Source organism: Chelonia mydas, chromosome 20, assembly GCF_015237465.2.
Source record: "Chelonia mydas isolate rCheMyd1 chromosome 20, rCheMyd1.pri.v2, whole genome shotgun sequence".
Taxonomy (NCBI): Eukaryota; Metazoa; Chordata; order Testudines; family Cheloniidae; genus Chelonia; species Chelonia mydas.
This window is the reverse complement of record NC_051260.2, coordinates 990,245-1,005,533: the sequence shown is the minus strand read 5'-3', so window position 1 is coordinate 1,005,533 and position 15,289 is coordinate 990,245. Positions and strand designations below refer to the sequence as shown.

General features: G+C 55.0%; 1 protein-coding gene across 3 annotated transcripts in view; it reads right to left on the bottom strand.

The window, feature by feature from the left end:
• The window catches only part of ACVRL1 (activin A receptor like type 1), a 29,158-nt gene that overhangs the window by 9,819 nt on the left and 4,050 nt on the right, over window positions 1–15,289 (bottom strand). For all 3 annotated transcript variants that reach the window (XR_006286662.1, XM_007064722.4, XM_043532658.1), the window contains exons 2-8: window positions 9,270–9,341; window positions 7,491–7,715; window positions 6,607–6,821; window positions 4,526–4,625; window positions 3,599–3,745; window positions 3,233–3,508; window positions 2,415–2,612 (exon numbers count right to left, since the gene is read on the bottom strand). Coding sequence is in view for 2 of the 3 variants with exons in the window: in XM_043532658.1 (XP_043388593.1) it covers window positions 2,415–2,612; window positions 3,233–3,508; window positions 3,599–3,745; window positions 4,526–4,625; window positions 6,607–6,821; window positions 7,491–7,715; window positions 9,270–9,341 (1,233 nt within the window). In the remaining variant the exon portion in view is untranslated. The remainder of the gene's footprint in view (window positions 1–2,414; window positions 2,613–3,232; window positions 3,509–3,598; window positions 3,746–4,525; window positions 4,626–6,606; window positions 6,822–7,490; window positions 7,716–9,269; window positions 9,342–15,289) is intronic.

Sequence of the window (15,289 nt, the reverse complement as noted above, 5' to 3'; positions counted from 1 at the left end):
CCGGGCCTAGAGCTCGCACCCCGGGCACAGAGCTCGCACCCCGGGCCCAGAGCTCACACCCTGGGCCCAGAGCTCACACCCCGGGCACAGAGCTAGCACCCCGGGCACAGAGCTCGTACCCCGGGCCCAGTGCTCGCACCCCGGGCCCGGAGCTCGCACCCCAGGCCCGGAGCTCGCACCCCGGGCCCGGAGCTCGCACCCCGGGCCCGGAGCTAGCACGCCGTGGGAGCTGACCCACAAACGACACCGCCCTGGCTCCAGATTCACGCCGGCGTAGCGCAGATCAGGTGCAGCCTGCGATGGTTGCGTGGCCAGATCAGACCCTGGGTGGAGTCCTGCCGTGGCTACCCAGTGCTGCAGAGGAGGATGCTCCAAGCCTGTCGTCAACACCTCAGTGCTGCTGATAGGGAGGGGAACCCCCCTGACCCCGGTCTCCCTCTGGAACTGGTTGCAGTCGCAGGACACCAGGGGCCGTTCAGATCATCTGGGAACCTTGTCTTAGACGCAGCCCCCACCTAGTGGCGAACGGGAGGCCAGGCAGCTGCTCACCGCAGACCAGCCAGCAGCTGGCCCTGGCTAATCCATATTTAGTGCCTCCATATGTCTTTGTGCCAGAGATTTAACCCTTTTTGGCTGCCAAAGCCCTTCCAGGGTCCCATCAGCCCACTGCAGTGGGCAGTTCCTATCTGGCGCCTCACGAGCCTCCGTCAAAAAGGGATCGGAAGCCTCGGGGCAGAGGGTGTATCCCCCACGTCACCCTGCGCCCCCCCCGGATGCAGTGCACAGTGGGGAGTTTCCCCCGCACTGAGCGTCTTCTGGGAGAGAGGCCTTCGGCCCCGCAAGGGTTAATGGGCGGCCAAGGCAAGGGCACTGCTGGGTTAGTTAAGTGAAGTGTTTAATCTGAGAGTGCCTGGGAGCCGTAAATGAGATTAGCCCCACCAGACTGCGCCTTGTGGGAGCTGCCACCTTGCCCCCAACTTCCACCATTTAATGAACTTTCCTGCTGGTGAAAGGTGCCAGCTGGACACCCGGGAGACCACAGGCCTCTGTGTGTCCCCCTGGGTCAACCGTCCCCCCTGCCTGTGTCCCTTAGCCCTGCCCTGGCGGGAGAGATGGGCTCTGTGGCGCTCATCCAGGCCTGGGCCCGTCTGCTGAGGCCGCCACAATGAGTGTGTGTGTGTGGCGGGGGGCATTCCATTGCCAGGGGTATGGACTGAAGACACCACTTCTGGGGCCAGGCTCATTCTCTGCGGAGCCCCAAGCTGCCAGAGGGCGAGAGGACCGTGCCTGGGGGATGTCCTCGCTGCAAAAGCTAAGCCCGCCCCCCCATTCTGACACTGCTACTACAGGGGGCGAATGGGGCAGGGGAGGTGAATTCCCAAAGCCTGGAGAAGGAGTCTGCATCTGGCCCATTTGCTCTTGGGTGATTGCACAACTTCAGGCCCGTTGCCCTCCCCCAAGAAGCATGCCCTCCCTGCCATCCCCATCCCACAACAGCTGCTTCTGACCAACCCCTGGCTGTGGCAGGCCATGGGGGAAATACCCTGGGTTAACCAGCCCATGATCCAGAGGAGCTGGAAGTCCCCTGGATGTGGCCAGGTTCCAAGCAGTCCTCTGATGCTGCTTGTTTTCTAATCAGTGTTGAGCAAACAAAGCGCTGATTGAGTCTAATGGGCCCTTTAATCAGGGAGCCGGGCGCTGACACTAGATTACAGTGTTTATAATTTACAGCTAATCTTCGGGCAAAAACCACCCAGAGCAGCCGAAAACCTTCACGGGAACAGCCCTGAGCAGCATTTATTTCTGCACTGGGAGCCTCGCTAACTCACGGGAGGATGTGGCTCTCACTCCAGCCTGCCGCTCGCTCAGCCTCTCCGCTGCGGCTGCAGCCACAGGCTGTGCCAGGCTCCCAAACAGTCTGATTTACCCCGCTGCAAAACTCAGGACATGCGATACTGCCGACTTCCTGTGAAAACAGGCAGTCCCAGCCTCAGCCCGTCCAGTCAGAGCCCCAGGTCTTTCTCTGCAGGTTAGGATGTATTATCTTTTGAGGTCGTACAAGGAGCCCCAGTCATGGGCCAGGAGACCAATGTGCTGGGTCCTGTACAAACAGAACGAGGAGGCTGTCTGTGCCCCAAAGAGCTCACAGTCTGGGTATAAGACAGTGAATAGAGAAGGTTAGCAGAATAGATAGGACCCTCTCAGGTGTCTGTGGGCATCAAGATATTCTGTGCATATATACAGACCAGGGACCTCAAGGCAGTCTCTAGGTACTCTAAAAGGACAGACAGGTGTGTGCATATCTATAGAGAAGAGTCCTTGTATCACATCCACATTTGTGTGTCTGTGCATGTGGAGAGAGAATTAGGAGCACTGCGTCTCACTGCCCAAAGCCCCCCCCAGCTGCCCCTTACCGTTAACAACTGTCCTCCGGGTGATTTCCCAGAGCACCAGACCATATGCCCAGATATCTGTCTGCTTATAGGATTCGAAGCAGTCGGTGCGGATTTGTTCGTCCAGGACCTCGGGGGCCATGTAGCGTTTGGTGCCAACCCGCGGGTTGTTCCCAATGTCCAGGTAGTCGCTGCCCTGGGAATGCATGACCGCCAGCCCTGAAAGGAAGCAGCATCCCACAGGCTGAAATGGAGGACATGGGGGGGCCTGGGTTTTCACTCCTCTCTCTATGAGGGAATCTGGGCCTGGCAGAGTTTTCTGCTTACAGCCCAGGGAAATCCATCTGGGATCAGTACAGCCTGTGTGTACCTCTGTCTCCAGTGGCAATTTGTTCTTTCTTTCCTTCCCTGGCTTATCCCATTTGCCTCCTTTCTGCTGATCACTGGGGCTGCGAAGGAGGGAGGGGGGGATATTTATTGTCACATGGGAACTGACACCTCCCAAAACACTACCATTTTGTTCTGGGGAAGAAAAATACCCCGGAGTTGACCTCACTTGCATTTGAACCTGTGACTCCAGGGGATTAAATATTTAAGCCCCAATGAGCAGACCATCCCCTCCACTGGCAGAGGAAACAGCCTTTGCTTTCATCACCCCTTAGAGATGCACCGGCCCTTTCACCACCAGGAGTGCAGGTGAAAGGGAATCCAGACAGCGGTTAGGGGCAGATGGGACAAAGGTCCGAGATGGTCAGTTCCTCTGTTCCCCAAGCAAGATGACATGCAGAGCTGGGTTACAGCCCTGGCTCTGGCCCCGGAGATCGATCCCCCTTCCTCACCCAGGTCTGCGATGCAGCACTGCATGTTGTTCTTCACCAGGATGTTCCTGCTCTTCAGGTCCCGGTGCGCAATGGCTGGTTTCCCCTGAGTCCCGAAGATCTCCACATGCAGGTGGACCAGGCCACAGATGATGGAGCAGGCCAGCCTCAGGCAGGTCTGGGCATCCAGCACTGTCCTCTGCAGGTAGTCATAGAGTGAGCCATTCTCGTGGTAGTGAGTGATGAGCCAGAGCTGGGTGCTAGAGTTCCTGGACGTCATGTCAGAGGCGATGAAGCCTAGAGGGGGACAAAGCAGAAGGGGCCATGGAACAGGGGGGCACCAGCAGGCCGGGTGCCACATAAACACCCTCGTGGGCTGCTACTCACCCAGGATATTGTCATGCCTGAGCAGCACCGTGTTGTAGATCTCCGTCTCACGGAACCACGACTGCTCGTCCCGGGAGGAGAAGATCTTCACGGCCACGTTCTCCCCGTGCCAGACGCCACGCCACACCTCCCCGTAGCGCCCTTTGCCTGCCATGACACGGACACGGCGTCATGCTGCCCTGCTGGTGCTGAGCGAACCCTTGGGACAGGCTCAGGTGGGGCACCCCTGCCCCACCTCAGCCACTCCTAGGATAAGGTTTTATGTTCTTTGTGGATCAGTGACTAGAGGCAAGCTGGTTCCATGGCTGAGCCAGTGCACTGCATCCTCTGACAGCCACTGGGCAACCCAGCAGCCTCAGGCCATCAGAGAATGAACCTCGTCACCAGCAAATTGCCAGAACTTTTCTTTGGCTTCATAGGGTCTAGCCTGGCCAACTAGGGGCTAGGACAGGTGACTTCATGCCCAGGCCTGGCATATATAGTCATGGGGATAAGCTGGGTACCTCAGTGCCCAGGCCTGTCTGCTAATAGAAAGGCCAGGTCCCGCAGGGCCAGGCCTGGTCTGTAGGGCTGGGGGTCAGGCCAGGTCCCTCAGGGCCAGAGCCCAACCCATCGGATATCAGGGATTAGGGGTTAAGAAGAGCCCAGCTCCAGTCCAATACCTGCTTGTCCTTCCCCCCCCGCCCCCATACTAAGCATCTCCAGAGGGCCCTGGGCTAGCGGGTGGGTAACAGAGACGGCCTTAACCAGAGTCCAAAGTTTGCCCCGGGGGTCAGGATTCATGGTCTCATCTCCAGCTGCTCCCGGGAGGGGAGCTTGGGGCACGCCTGGCTCACTGGCTGAAGGAGCCAGGTGGCAGCCGAGCCAGGGGGACCCTCGTTCACTGCGTGCAGGAGCCAGAGGCAGGCGCGGAGGCGGGTTTCCTACCTACGCATTCCACCAGCGTGATCTGCCGGGCTACAGTTCTTTGAACAAGAAAGGGCAGCCCGGAGCCGCTGCCCGTCGTGCAGTCCTCGCTCAGCAGGCCCTGAGGGAGAGGTCACGGGCGGTCAGTCAGAGGGCGCAGCAAGGTAGCGGCACAGTAACCCCTCAAGCCACGTTAGATCCCTCCACTTGCTCACTCCATCCCTTCGGTGACCTTGGCACACGGGAACGGGGAGCGTTGAGGTAGCGGGGTGCACAAGGGTGGTGAGGCTGCCTGGTGGCGATCTGGGGCTAGAGATGGGGCACATGGGCACAGTGATAGGGGGAAGATGGAGTGAATTTATGGATTCTGGGTGGGGATTGGTGCATCGCTGTCCAAAAATGTAGTATTCAGTCTGTTTATATGGAATATGGGAATTGGGTGAGGAGCCATTTTAGCATATGTAGGACTGATTAAAGGACAAATTTTAAGTAGAACTGTATCCTAAACTGCTTTATGGTGTATTACCTAAACATTGCATTTCAATGGGGGATTCAACTTCCTTTATAGGAACAGAACAGACTCCTGAAACTCTTACCAGGCCACAAAAGTGGTCCATAGTCATGCAACTAGTCCCATTGCCTTCAATGCAATCGATCAAATGATTAAGGGTTTACAGGATTAGGTTCCAAGTTTGTAAATTGTTCTGGATGAAGCGGACAATGCCTGGGCTGTCAGATCAGAAGGGGTGTCATTCGAATAGAGGTGGGCAGATATGTGATTCGTCTTAGCTCCGTTGCTAAGATGAGGCACATATGTTCAGCAAAGTTCTTGGCAGATTCCTGAGGCAGCTGGTTTAAGGCTGTCAGTGTCCGGCATTATCATCTTCACTCATGGTTCTCTCACCCACAAAGCTGGAAAAGGAGGCATTTGTTTTCTTTGCGTTGCTGCTCCAGTTCCAGTTAACGAAATGCATGCTAGACTAGTTTGGCTGCAGAGAAGAATTCTGTGTACACTGGGGACAACACCTGATTCTGGGCAGGCTGCAGAACTGGGCTGACATCAGAATCCAGACATCCGCTGGTCAGGGCAAGCCGAGGCATTGCTCTAATGATTTGGACTTGATGTGATGCAGTATGGATGTGTAGTGGGATGGCTGCCCCACTCCAGGAGAGCGGGGGTTAAAAGCAGCCCTTGTTAAGGCCTGAGTAGGTAGTGGGGCTGCAGAGGTGCAGCCCGGTGATGGGCAGAGGCCCCTGATCCATCCCTCTTGCCAGTGATGAGTGTCCATGACAGACTGCAGTCTGCCCCAGAGAAAGGGGGCTAGATGACGACTGGCAGTAGCCACTGAGGCAAGATGGGCATAGGGAGAGGGGGTTCCCCTGGGAGGGGAGACCCAGAGTATGGGGGCACTGCTGTGGGCAGAACCCCAAGGTAAAGGGCACCGTGGCCCGGGAGGGACATGGGGGACTGAGGTAGGAGAGACACCGGCCAGCAGGGGGCACTCCGAGCGCTGGAATTGAGCTAATTCCCAGACAACCAGCAGGAGGCGCCGTGCTGGTGAGTCAGTGGCCTGCTACAGGATGTCATGGATAATTCAGACCAATGGGGAGCAACAGAGTAAAAACCACTGTTTAAACACCTTCCGTCTGCCCCACCCCTCCCCTCTTGAGGACTCCTGACCAAGGTAACAGCACAATACATACGCTAACGCCGTTTGTTAGCATCTGTATTGTGCTGTTAAAGCCATTTAAAGAACGACTGTCCTCCCTAGCCCCGTTCTGCTCCTTTAAGGAGCGGAGCGCAGTCCCACCTCCCCTCCGGAGGCGCGGGCAAGCCCCAAGGTTTCCGGTACCCCATACGGCTAAAAGTCTCCTGCTGGCCCTGCCTGCTGGAGGGAACGGCCCTACTTGCACTTCTGAATGTTGTATCCTCTTAGTTAGGGAGAGAGCCCTTGACCGTGACACAGAGATGGGCTCCGGCCGCAAAGTTCGGGTTTGGATCCAACCTCTCCAGAATTCTGGGGCATTCGGATCTGGGGGGTTTGCGGGGTGGGAGCCTGTCTGTGGCCGTCTCCATTTCAGGCTGTTCAAGGCTCACTCACCTCTAAGGTGCTGTCTCCGACCATGGAGGCTTTCAGCATGATGTCTGTGTCCCCCAAGTCATCATGTCTGATGAGAAGCCGGTTCCTGCGGTGCTGAGCCAGCTTCCAGAAGGAGAGCGTGACGAGCGTGGCGAGCACGAGGAGGGCCAGCACGGGGACGAGGACCATCAGGAGAAGGTTCCTCAGAGAGGCAGGTTCTTCGGGCTGCTCCTGGCCTGAGGGGAAGAAAAGGACCAGCTGTGGGGGAATCCCGGGGCAAATGCACATGCCTGGAGTCAGAGCAGGGGTCAAGTCTGGACGGAACAGGCACTGGGGTCTGCAGCTTGGTTTCTGTGCTCCTGTGCTGGGACAGGGAGGGGGCTTCAAGCCACCTTTCTCTTTCTCATATCCTAGAGCCATGCAGGGCCATGGTATAAGTTAGAGCAGCCGTGGGGCTGCTAGGAGCCTTCCCCTCCGTGGGTGGGAAAGGGCCAGCCCTACTCCCCAGCAGCCCTGAGCAATTCAGGGGCAGCAGGCAGAGAGCCCCAGAGTCCCAGTTGTCTCGAGAGCGGACAGCAAACGTCACCCCAGTTCCTGCTGACAGCTCTCCTCACACTGAAGGAGGGGGGCAGAGTCTGCTGGGCTCCAGTGAGCACATGCTGATGTTGGGGCAGGGATGCAGCAGCCCAGGGCTTGAGCTCGGGGCTGGGAGGCACCTGAGCTGAGGGGCAAGGCCAGAGGGGCACCAGGGCTGCCTCAGGGTGATTTCCGGGGAAATTCCTGTCTCCCCAAAGGCTGTCGGGGGGTTCCCCAAGGCAGGGGGTGGGAGCCTGGGACAAACTGCCAGAGAGGGGAGCCCCCTGCACCCAGACACACCAGGGACCCAGGTCACGGCTGGGCTGTACCTTTCAGGAGGACACTGATGTTCTCATTGCACATGCTGGAGCTGCAGCAGCTCATGGTGTATTCTTCCATGGCTGCACTCTGGCAGCGCTCCAGGATATGAGAACTCAGGCAGCCCTTGCCCTGGGTGGCCTTCCCGTTCTCCAGGTGTTTGCTCACAAAACATATCTTCCCCAAGCAGGTGGCATTTTCACACTCCTGCAAGTCACAGGCGCACATCAGCTCCTCTGTGGGACACAAACGAGACAGCACGGTCACAGACGGAGCCAAGCCGGGCTGGGCCCACAGGACTCTCCCCACTTTACATCCGCCGCTCCCCGAATGTCATGGGAGGACTCTGAGTGGGCTGCGAGACAGGTCATTAGTAAACGCTGGGGGACACAAACCAGCTTCTTGTAACAGGAAGTCTCACATTGCTGAGGGTTGGCTAGTCGAGGCCGGGCCATGCAGGCCAGATTTTCAAAGAAGCCAGCACACTGAGGGCAGGTCGAACGCTGGGCAATTCCTAAGAGTAACCCCAGTTCTAGGTGCTGATCACCAGAAAATCTGCCCCTGAGATCTTCTGAAAATCCAGGCTCAGACTGGTAGATAAATAGCTAAATAAATGTGATGGATAGATGAGAAAGAATTTGGGGATGGCATCAAACCAGGATATTTGTCTCTGGGGCTTTAACTTCAGGAAGGTCAGGGTTTTTTGATCCAGCTGTTTTTGTTCATCCCATTGCAATTTCACTTCTGGGTTTGGACTCTGAGCCCCACCCAGGGGAATTTGGATCTGGCATTTGGATCTTGATCCTGTCTCTAAACCTGGGCCCTAAGGTTATGCCTGGAACCCGCACCCCAGAATCTAGGTTGAGGCCAATCATCATCATCAAGGCGTCCCCAAGGTGGGAGCAAAGTCGAGACCCGAACCGGGACTTCACCATTTTGGGGTGTTTGGCCCATCAGAGTCAGGCTGGAATTGCAAGCTCTGACCCCGAGCAAGGTTTCAGGTTTGAAGCCCCAGTGCCCTGGGTAGGCTGTGGTCAGGATCTGGCCTGTTTCACAGCCTGGGTTCATCTCTAATGCGAACCCTCCAGTGTCTCACTCTGCACAGAGCTCTCTCACCTGGACTCTCCCATGGTGCTGGCCCTAACAACGGGGCCTCAAAGAGCTCCTCCTTGCTTCGGCCCTGGGTAGCTGTGAGCAGGGTGAAGAAGATACCCCCGGGTTGGGGCTGAGCAGTGGCGGAGATGAACACTATCCCCAGCAGACTGGGGTAACTGGAGGGGGTGAGGACACTGTGAGAGCTGCCCAGTTAATAGCCCAAGACAGCATCTCCATCACTCAGAGGAGCCCACCCTAGGGAAAAGCTCGAGGTATTGAAGGAATACTCCCTGCATCCCATCCCTCATTTCATGTCTCCAGCCCTTTCCATCCAATGATCTCAAAGCACGTTATGAACCATAGTGAACTAACCCTGGCCGGGAGGTCAGCGACATGTGAGGAGAAACAACACGCCCAAGGTCACATGGCCAGTCATCAGTACAGCGGGAATAAAATCCAGGACTCCTGACTCCCAGCTCCTTCCTCTGGCCTCTAGGCCATGCTGCTTCCCCAGGCAGACACACGGGGTGTGAGTTAATTGCCTGGGATGGTGACTTATTTTGAGAGGTGAGTAAATAAATAAACCTCCAAATCTCCTGCCCTTTATTTCAGTTTCCTGCACACCACAGAAAGAAACAGCCGTGCTCTGGGACCACTGCACTGTCGTTAGTCACTCCGGCTATTCTGCTACCTACCAGCTGGAAAGCTCCTTGGGACAGTCAGAACGGCCAGGAGAAAGCTCCCGATGGCTCCTTGCAGCATTTTCTCTGGAGAAAACAGAATGGATGAATAGCGCAGTCTCACAATTCTGCAGCCTCTTTCACCTGGAGGCTCCGAAAGCACTTCACAAATGCAAATGATATTATTATCATGCAGCTTCATTGTATATAGGGGGTCACTTCATGCATCCCTGAAATGCAGCCACATCTGGGCTGGAACGGGTCAGCTACTTAACAGTCGCTCGGCAAAGCTACACAATGGCTTTGGAGAGGAAATAAAGGATTCTGTAGTCAACTGAAATTGCCGGGGCGGGGGGTGGCAGGATGTAGGTAGGTAGGATGGAATTATCCAGAGTGGAACTTGGCCAGGATATCACAGTTACCACCTCTTCCTGAGAGCGATTCCAGGAGATCTTTACGACACACAACTGCATGAAAACCCATTCCAGCTAAACTCAGCCTCCAGAAGCTCAGTCTGCCTTGGTAATGCGTGTAAATACAAACTCTGCACTGATTGACAGCAGTCCATTTGTATACAGAAGGGTAGCAGACAGGAATAGGGTAGTAGACCTTTACATGGTTTGAGCAGCCGTGCGTTTGTAGCTAGGTCTGGCACGTGTGTAGTAAGCATGGTTCCCTACTTGTGACCCGGCTGTGTCCCCGCGGTGCCTTCATGTTCTACTGTCATGTGAAGAGCAAGAGACACATCAATCAGCCTCTTTTCACTCCAGCAATGTGTGTGGCTGCGCTTCCTCCCACCCCTGGGAGAGCTACACCAAAGCACTGTGCAGCCTGCAGGCCTCACCGCCACTGACATGCTGCGGCCATCTCTGGAGGGGAGCACCGCACCCAACTTGCACCAGCAAAGCTTCAGTTTTAAAACGGGGAGCCAAGAAGTTCCACACGACCTGATCACTACCAAAGCGGGGGCAGTGTCGGCGGCAGGAACTAAGGGGGACCTAGGAAGTTCAAAGGGGGAGCCAGGTAGTAACAGACGTAACGGGATGCAGTGGGGCCAAAGCAGGGCAGTGCAGCTAGCAGGATTTACCTAGGTCTAAGCGATAGATTGCACAGGATCAAAGAGCAATGGCTCTGAAAGGCCTGATGAAGATGGGCTCACCTTCCCCGTCCCCAGGCTCCCCCGATTGCTGCTGGGTACCCTGCACCTCTCTTCTGTGCATCAAAGTCAGAGCTTCTAAGGCCAGAAGGGACCCCCAGACCCCCTAGGCTGACCTGCATATCGGGCCATGAAACCCCACCCAGTAACCTCGGTACTGAGCCCAGAGAAATACTGGGGCTCATGGCAATGGCAAGGAACTGATCTGGTGTGATGTACAGCTCCATGGGCTGCTCCGAAGTATCCTTCGGGCCAGCTGTGCTTTATGGAGACTCACGGACTGGGTCCTTCAGTGGGCTTTGGTATCAGGCTTATCAGTGATACAAATACACTTGTCACAGGCAGCCAAAAGTTTCCCAGCTGCTCCAATGGAGAGGGAGGGTTTTTTGTTTTTTAAATTCTTCCTTGTAAAAAGGAAATTCTTGCCAAACTAAACATGATGAAGACTTGACCTCACCACTGTCCCCAAGCTTTCCAGCCCCACTTCCTCCCCACCGTGCAGCCGTCTCCTTCGCTTCTGGATCCCTTTCTAAATGGACGAGCCCCTGGGTCCTGGGAGCCCAGGGTTCTCCACCCACCTCCGTCTGTGATTTCTACATAAACAGGCTGATGGCTCCGTTTCCTGCAATTCACGGAGCCCTGCCCATTGCCCGCTGCTGAAGCCAGAACAGGAATCAAGATTGTTTAGATTCTGGCCTTGATGGGAAAGGGGAGTCACGCAAACACACACAGCTCCAAGCCGCACAAACAGATATCTGGCCCAGACAGCAGCTCCATGGCTCCAGCCATAGGGCAGCCTCGCCGGGACCTTTCCTCCCCGAAATAACTCGCTTTGTTGTTGCTCCTAGAGGGAGGGACTCAGCTCCAGTGGGATACAGGGCTGGGAGCGAGAGCCACCTCCAGCCCAGGGAACCTGCGGCTTTTGTGGAGAAAGCACCAGGAGGCAAACATCCCGTTCAAGGGTGAGCAAAGGGGTTGGATGCGTCTGCAGGCTGAACCCATGCTGGGCGACTGGGTTCTCTAAGCCCCGTCCCCCAAACACTGCCACAGACAGGGCAACGTTCCTGGCGGGGGAGAGAGAGGAGCTCCGCAGCAGCTGCGCCCTGAACCAGGGACAGTCACATGGGCTGCACCCCAATCTCACCTGGCCCACAGCCCAGACCCACTGCAGACACCATGGCACAGATTCAGCCCTGATGTAAGCAAAACCCACTCCTGATGGAATCCAAGTGCCAGCTCACTCCAGGGTGGCACCTGACCCTTCATCTCAGACAGTTTGGATCCCCCCGGCTGGAGGCAGGATCCTGCAATAGTAATTGCAACCTCCATGGTGCCCAAGTTTGGACGGCTGCTGTCCTGGCAATCTAGGCCCCATCCAGAGCCAGGCCTTGGACTCCAGCCTGGAGACAAAGGAAGGTCCCAGGAAATGGGCTTTGGGCCTAGAGGCACCTCCAAAGGGCTGGGCCCAGTTCTGGTTAGTTCCTGTGATCCATTTCCTTTCTCTCCCTCTCCTCTTCCTGATCTCATGGACTCAAAGGTCAGAAGGGACCATTGTGATCCTCTAGTCTGACCTCCTGCACATCGCAGGCCACAGAATCTTGCCCACTCACTCCTGCAACCTCTGACTGTGTTAGCCAAGTCCTGAAATCATGATTCAAAGACTCCAAGTTAGAGAGAATGCACCACTTACTCTAGTTCCAACCCGCAAGTGCCCCGTCCCCGTGCTGCAGAGGAAGCTATAAAACCCCCAGGGTCTCTGTCAATCTGACCGAGGGGAAATTCCCTCCCAACTCGGCAATCAGTTAGACCCTGGGCACGTGGTCAAGACCCACCAGCCAGACCCCTGGGAAAGCATTCTCTGTAGAACTCAGAGCCCGCCCCCGCTAGAGTCCCATCTCCAGCTGCGGGAGGTATTTGCTATTGGCAGATGCCGATGAGCCGTACGCTATTGATCTCCTTCCTTCCTTCCTTTTTGTCCCTACTCTTTCTTCCTCCCTTCTCTCCTCTTCTGTGTTCTCTGATCCCTTCCCCCAACTCTATCCCCCCCCCTTCGTCCTCTTTCCCTCTCTCTCACACGCTAACACAGATGGCTCACGGGTTCTGTAAGCATCACAGTCTGGATGTTGTAACATTGCTCCAGAGACCCAAACCATCCCTGTCACAAGTAGCCTCATGACCCAAGCCTGAGCTCTCTGGTTCTCATCAGTATCAGAAACACGGTCTGCAGGGGGGAGGAGGGGGTCCTGAGAACTGCTGACAACTCACTTTATTCTGCTGCTTTCCAAACAGCTGCTTCTAGAAGGAAGCTTCTGCTCCAGAAACTGAGATTTAATTTCCTGCACCCTCTGCACTAGTGACTCACCATTCACATGTTCTCTGTCGTTTGCTCACCTCATTAGGTCTCCACACCACGGCCGCAGTGTCTCTGTGCCGGCTGGTACTATGGCCCCTCAACTCAGAACCAAGTGCAGGGCTCGGGACAGAGAGCCTAGCAGAGAAGTCAGCGTCACCGATCCCAACAGCTCCAGAATCAGGAGTCAGGCCCCAACATATTACGAGACTGGCTTACAGATTGTATGATTTTCAAAGCTACTGTACTTGAGGCTCGTTACCTTCTGGTTTGTGAGCCCTTAGGGGGGCACTTGAGACACATTTCCAGGCTTTTCTCTGCAATCATGCGGGCTAGAAATGTACTTTTTTCATTTTAATTGGAAGTTGAGACTCCCCCATCATCAGTCTCCTCTCAGAGCAGGGGCTCGACGTGAAATCTTGGCCCCCACTAAAGTCAATAGGATTTTTGCCATTGTAGTCAATGGAGCCAGGATTTCACCCTAAATATTACAAGACTGGTGAAAAAAGTGGCAAGACCCGATTCTTAGAGCCGAACTTCCTCTCTGGATTATTTCTAGAATCAACCCCCTGGATCCAAGCACCAAAACCCAGTGCACCGAAATGCTTGAATGTTACCCTGCAGACTATCCTGCAAGCATGGGGAACCGAATGAAAGTGTCTGCCCGGGAGCAATATCCCCATCCCAAGCCAACTGAAGCACAAAAGGGTCCAACAGATGGCAGTATCAGTGGTGGAAAATCAATTCGACGTTTCAAGTCCTTTCAGTTTTAATAGCCCTGAGAGTTAGTAACACAGGGAAGAAGAATTTTTAACAATTGTTGTTTCCCTGGAAGGGTTGATGGCTACCATTAATCACAGACCTGGTTAAACCTGAAGGGTGTGCTGACCACCTTTCATTCACGCTAAATGCAAGAAATGAAGCCCCTTTTATGTAGTGATAGTTGGACACAATAGAAGCCACCACCCAAGTCACTGGGCTGCGTGGCAAAGCTTGATCAAGAAGGAACCCAGGGAGAATAAATGGGGTTTCTCTATGACAGACTGAAAATGCAGGGGCTAAAGGATTTTTTGACATGTGAGAGAAGCAGAGAGTCCAGAAAACCAGCAGACAGCATGAGAAACAGTTGTGAGACAGAGAGACAGAACTCCTTGGGGCACAGGACTGGCTGGAGAAGCTGGCTTGGAAATTCTAAGGAAACTTCCGGCTCTTTTTTCCTTCTGTGTTTTGGGAAATAGGACCCTGTGTTCATTCACTGTAAATAAACAGGATTACGCCAGAGAAATACCTGACTTGTATCATCAATTTCTTCTCTAATGGAAACAACTAGGCAAGGCGCCACGTATTGGCAAGCTGCTCAGGGCAAAAGAAGCAAGGCAACCGTATCTTGTCTGTAACCCTTTGAATCACAAATAAATAAATAGTGGGACCAGATTCTCAGCTTCTGTAAATCGGAATAGCTCCAGTGAAATAAACAGAGCTACATCAATTTACACCAGCCAAGAACCTGTGTGGGGATAATCAGAGTTAAAGCAACTTTAATTCCACCTCTTCCCCGCATGTGCTATTGATATGATTTATAATGCAACAGCATGCCAAGCATTTAAGATGTTATGCTACGGTGTCCTACATAATCACATAAGAAAGCAGGCCGATGTAATGACCTATCCAAGATGCTTCTATTAAGAACGTGGGTGGAGAATGCACAGTTAACATTTCTTTGAAAATGGAAATGCACTCGGAGCGGCAATTCCCCACAGGCCACTCTGGCGCAGAGCGTACAAGGAAGCAGGGCGATGAATGCTTGCAGATGTATCGCTGTCTTTCCTTGACCCCCTTGGCCCCACAGCCTCCTCTTGCAAGCAGCGTGCCAGCCCAGGATGCCACTGCAGCGGTAAGGCCAACCCCGCTCTCTACTCAGCACAGATCCGGTCTTAATACACTCTGGAGTGCGTTTAGTGCTGGTGAAAGGCATCAGAGAGAAAGCCCTGAGATCCTCTCTGCACAGGCCCAGTGACCGTGCTTGTAGGCTCCCCTCCTCCACTGCTCCACCAATAAGCCCTAATGGTGCCTTGGCAGGACCATCTGAGCATGCAAAGGTTCAATCTTGGTGGCCCATTCAGGTCTTGGTCCATCTGCTGAGGCTGCCAGCAAGTGCCTTTCATGATGGTGGTTTCTGGGCTGTGGACACGTGTCCGGAAGAAACTAGATCGAGCCCCACCAAACTCCTGATGCACAGACCCCCCAAGCAGTAACTACGTTCTGGTCCCATTGCGCTGGGCTGGATTCAAACCAGCTCCCTGGGCTCGAGACATTCATGCCTGGCGCCTCCTGCAGCAATCCACGGCCGTGCAAAGCAGGGCTCCGAATATCAGAAAGACAGCCCCTTGCGCTTGTGTAGCTAACCGTCCAGAGCAGCCATGAATTGTCCCCAGAGGGCACTGCCTCACTGCGATAAAAAACCCACCGCGCTGAATCTCAAACCCAGCGCAGCTGACTCGGGCTCATGGGGGGTGGGCTGCAGGGCTA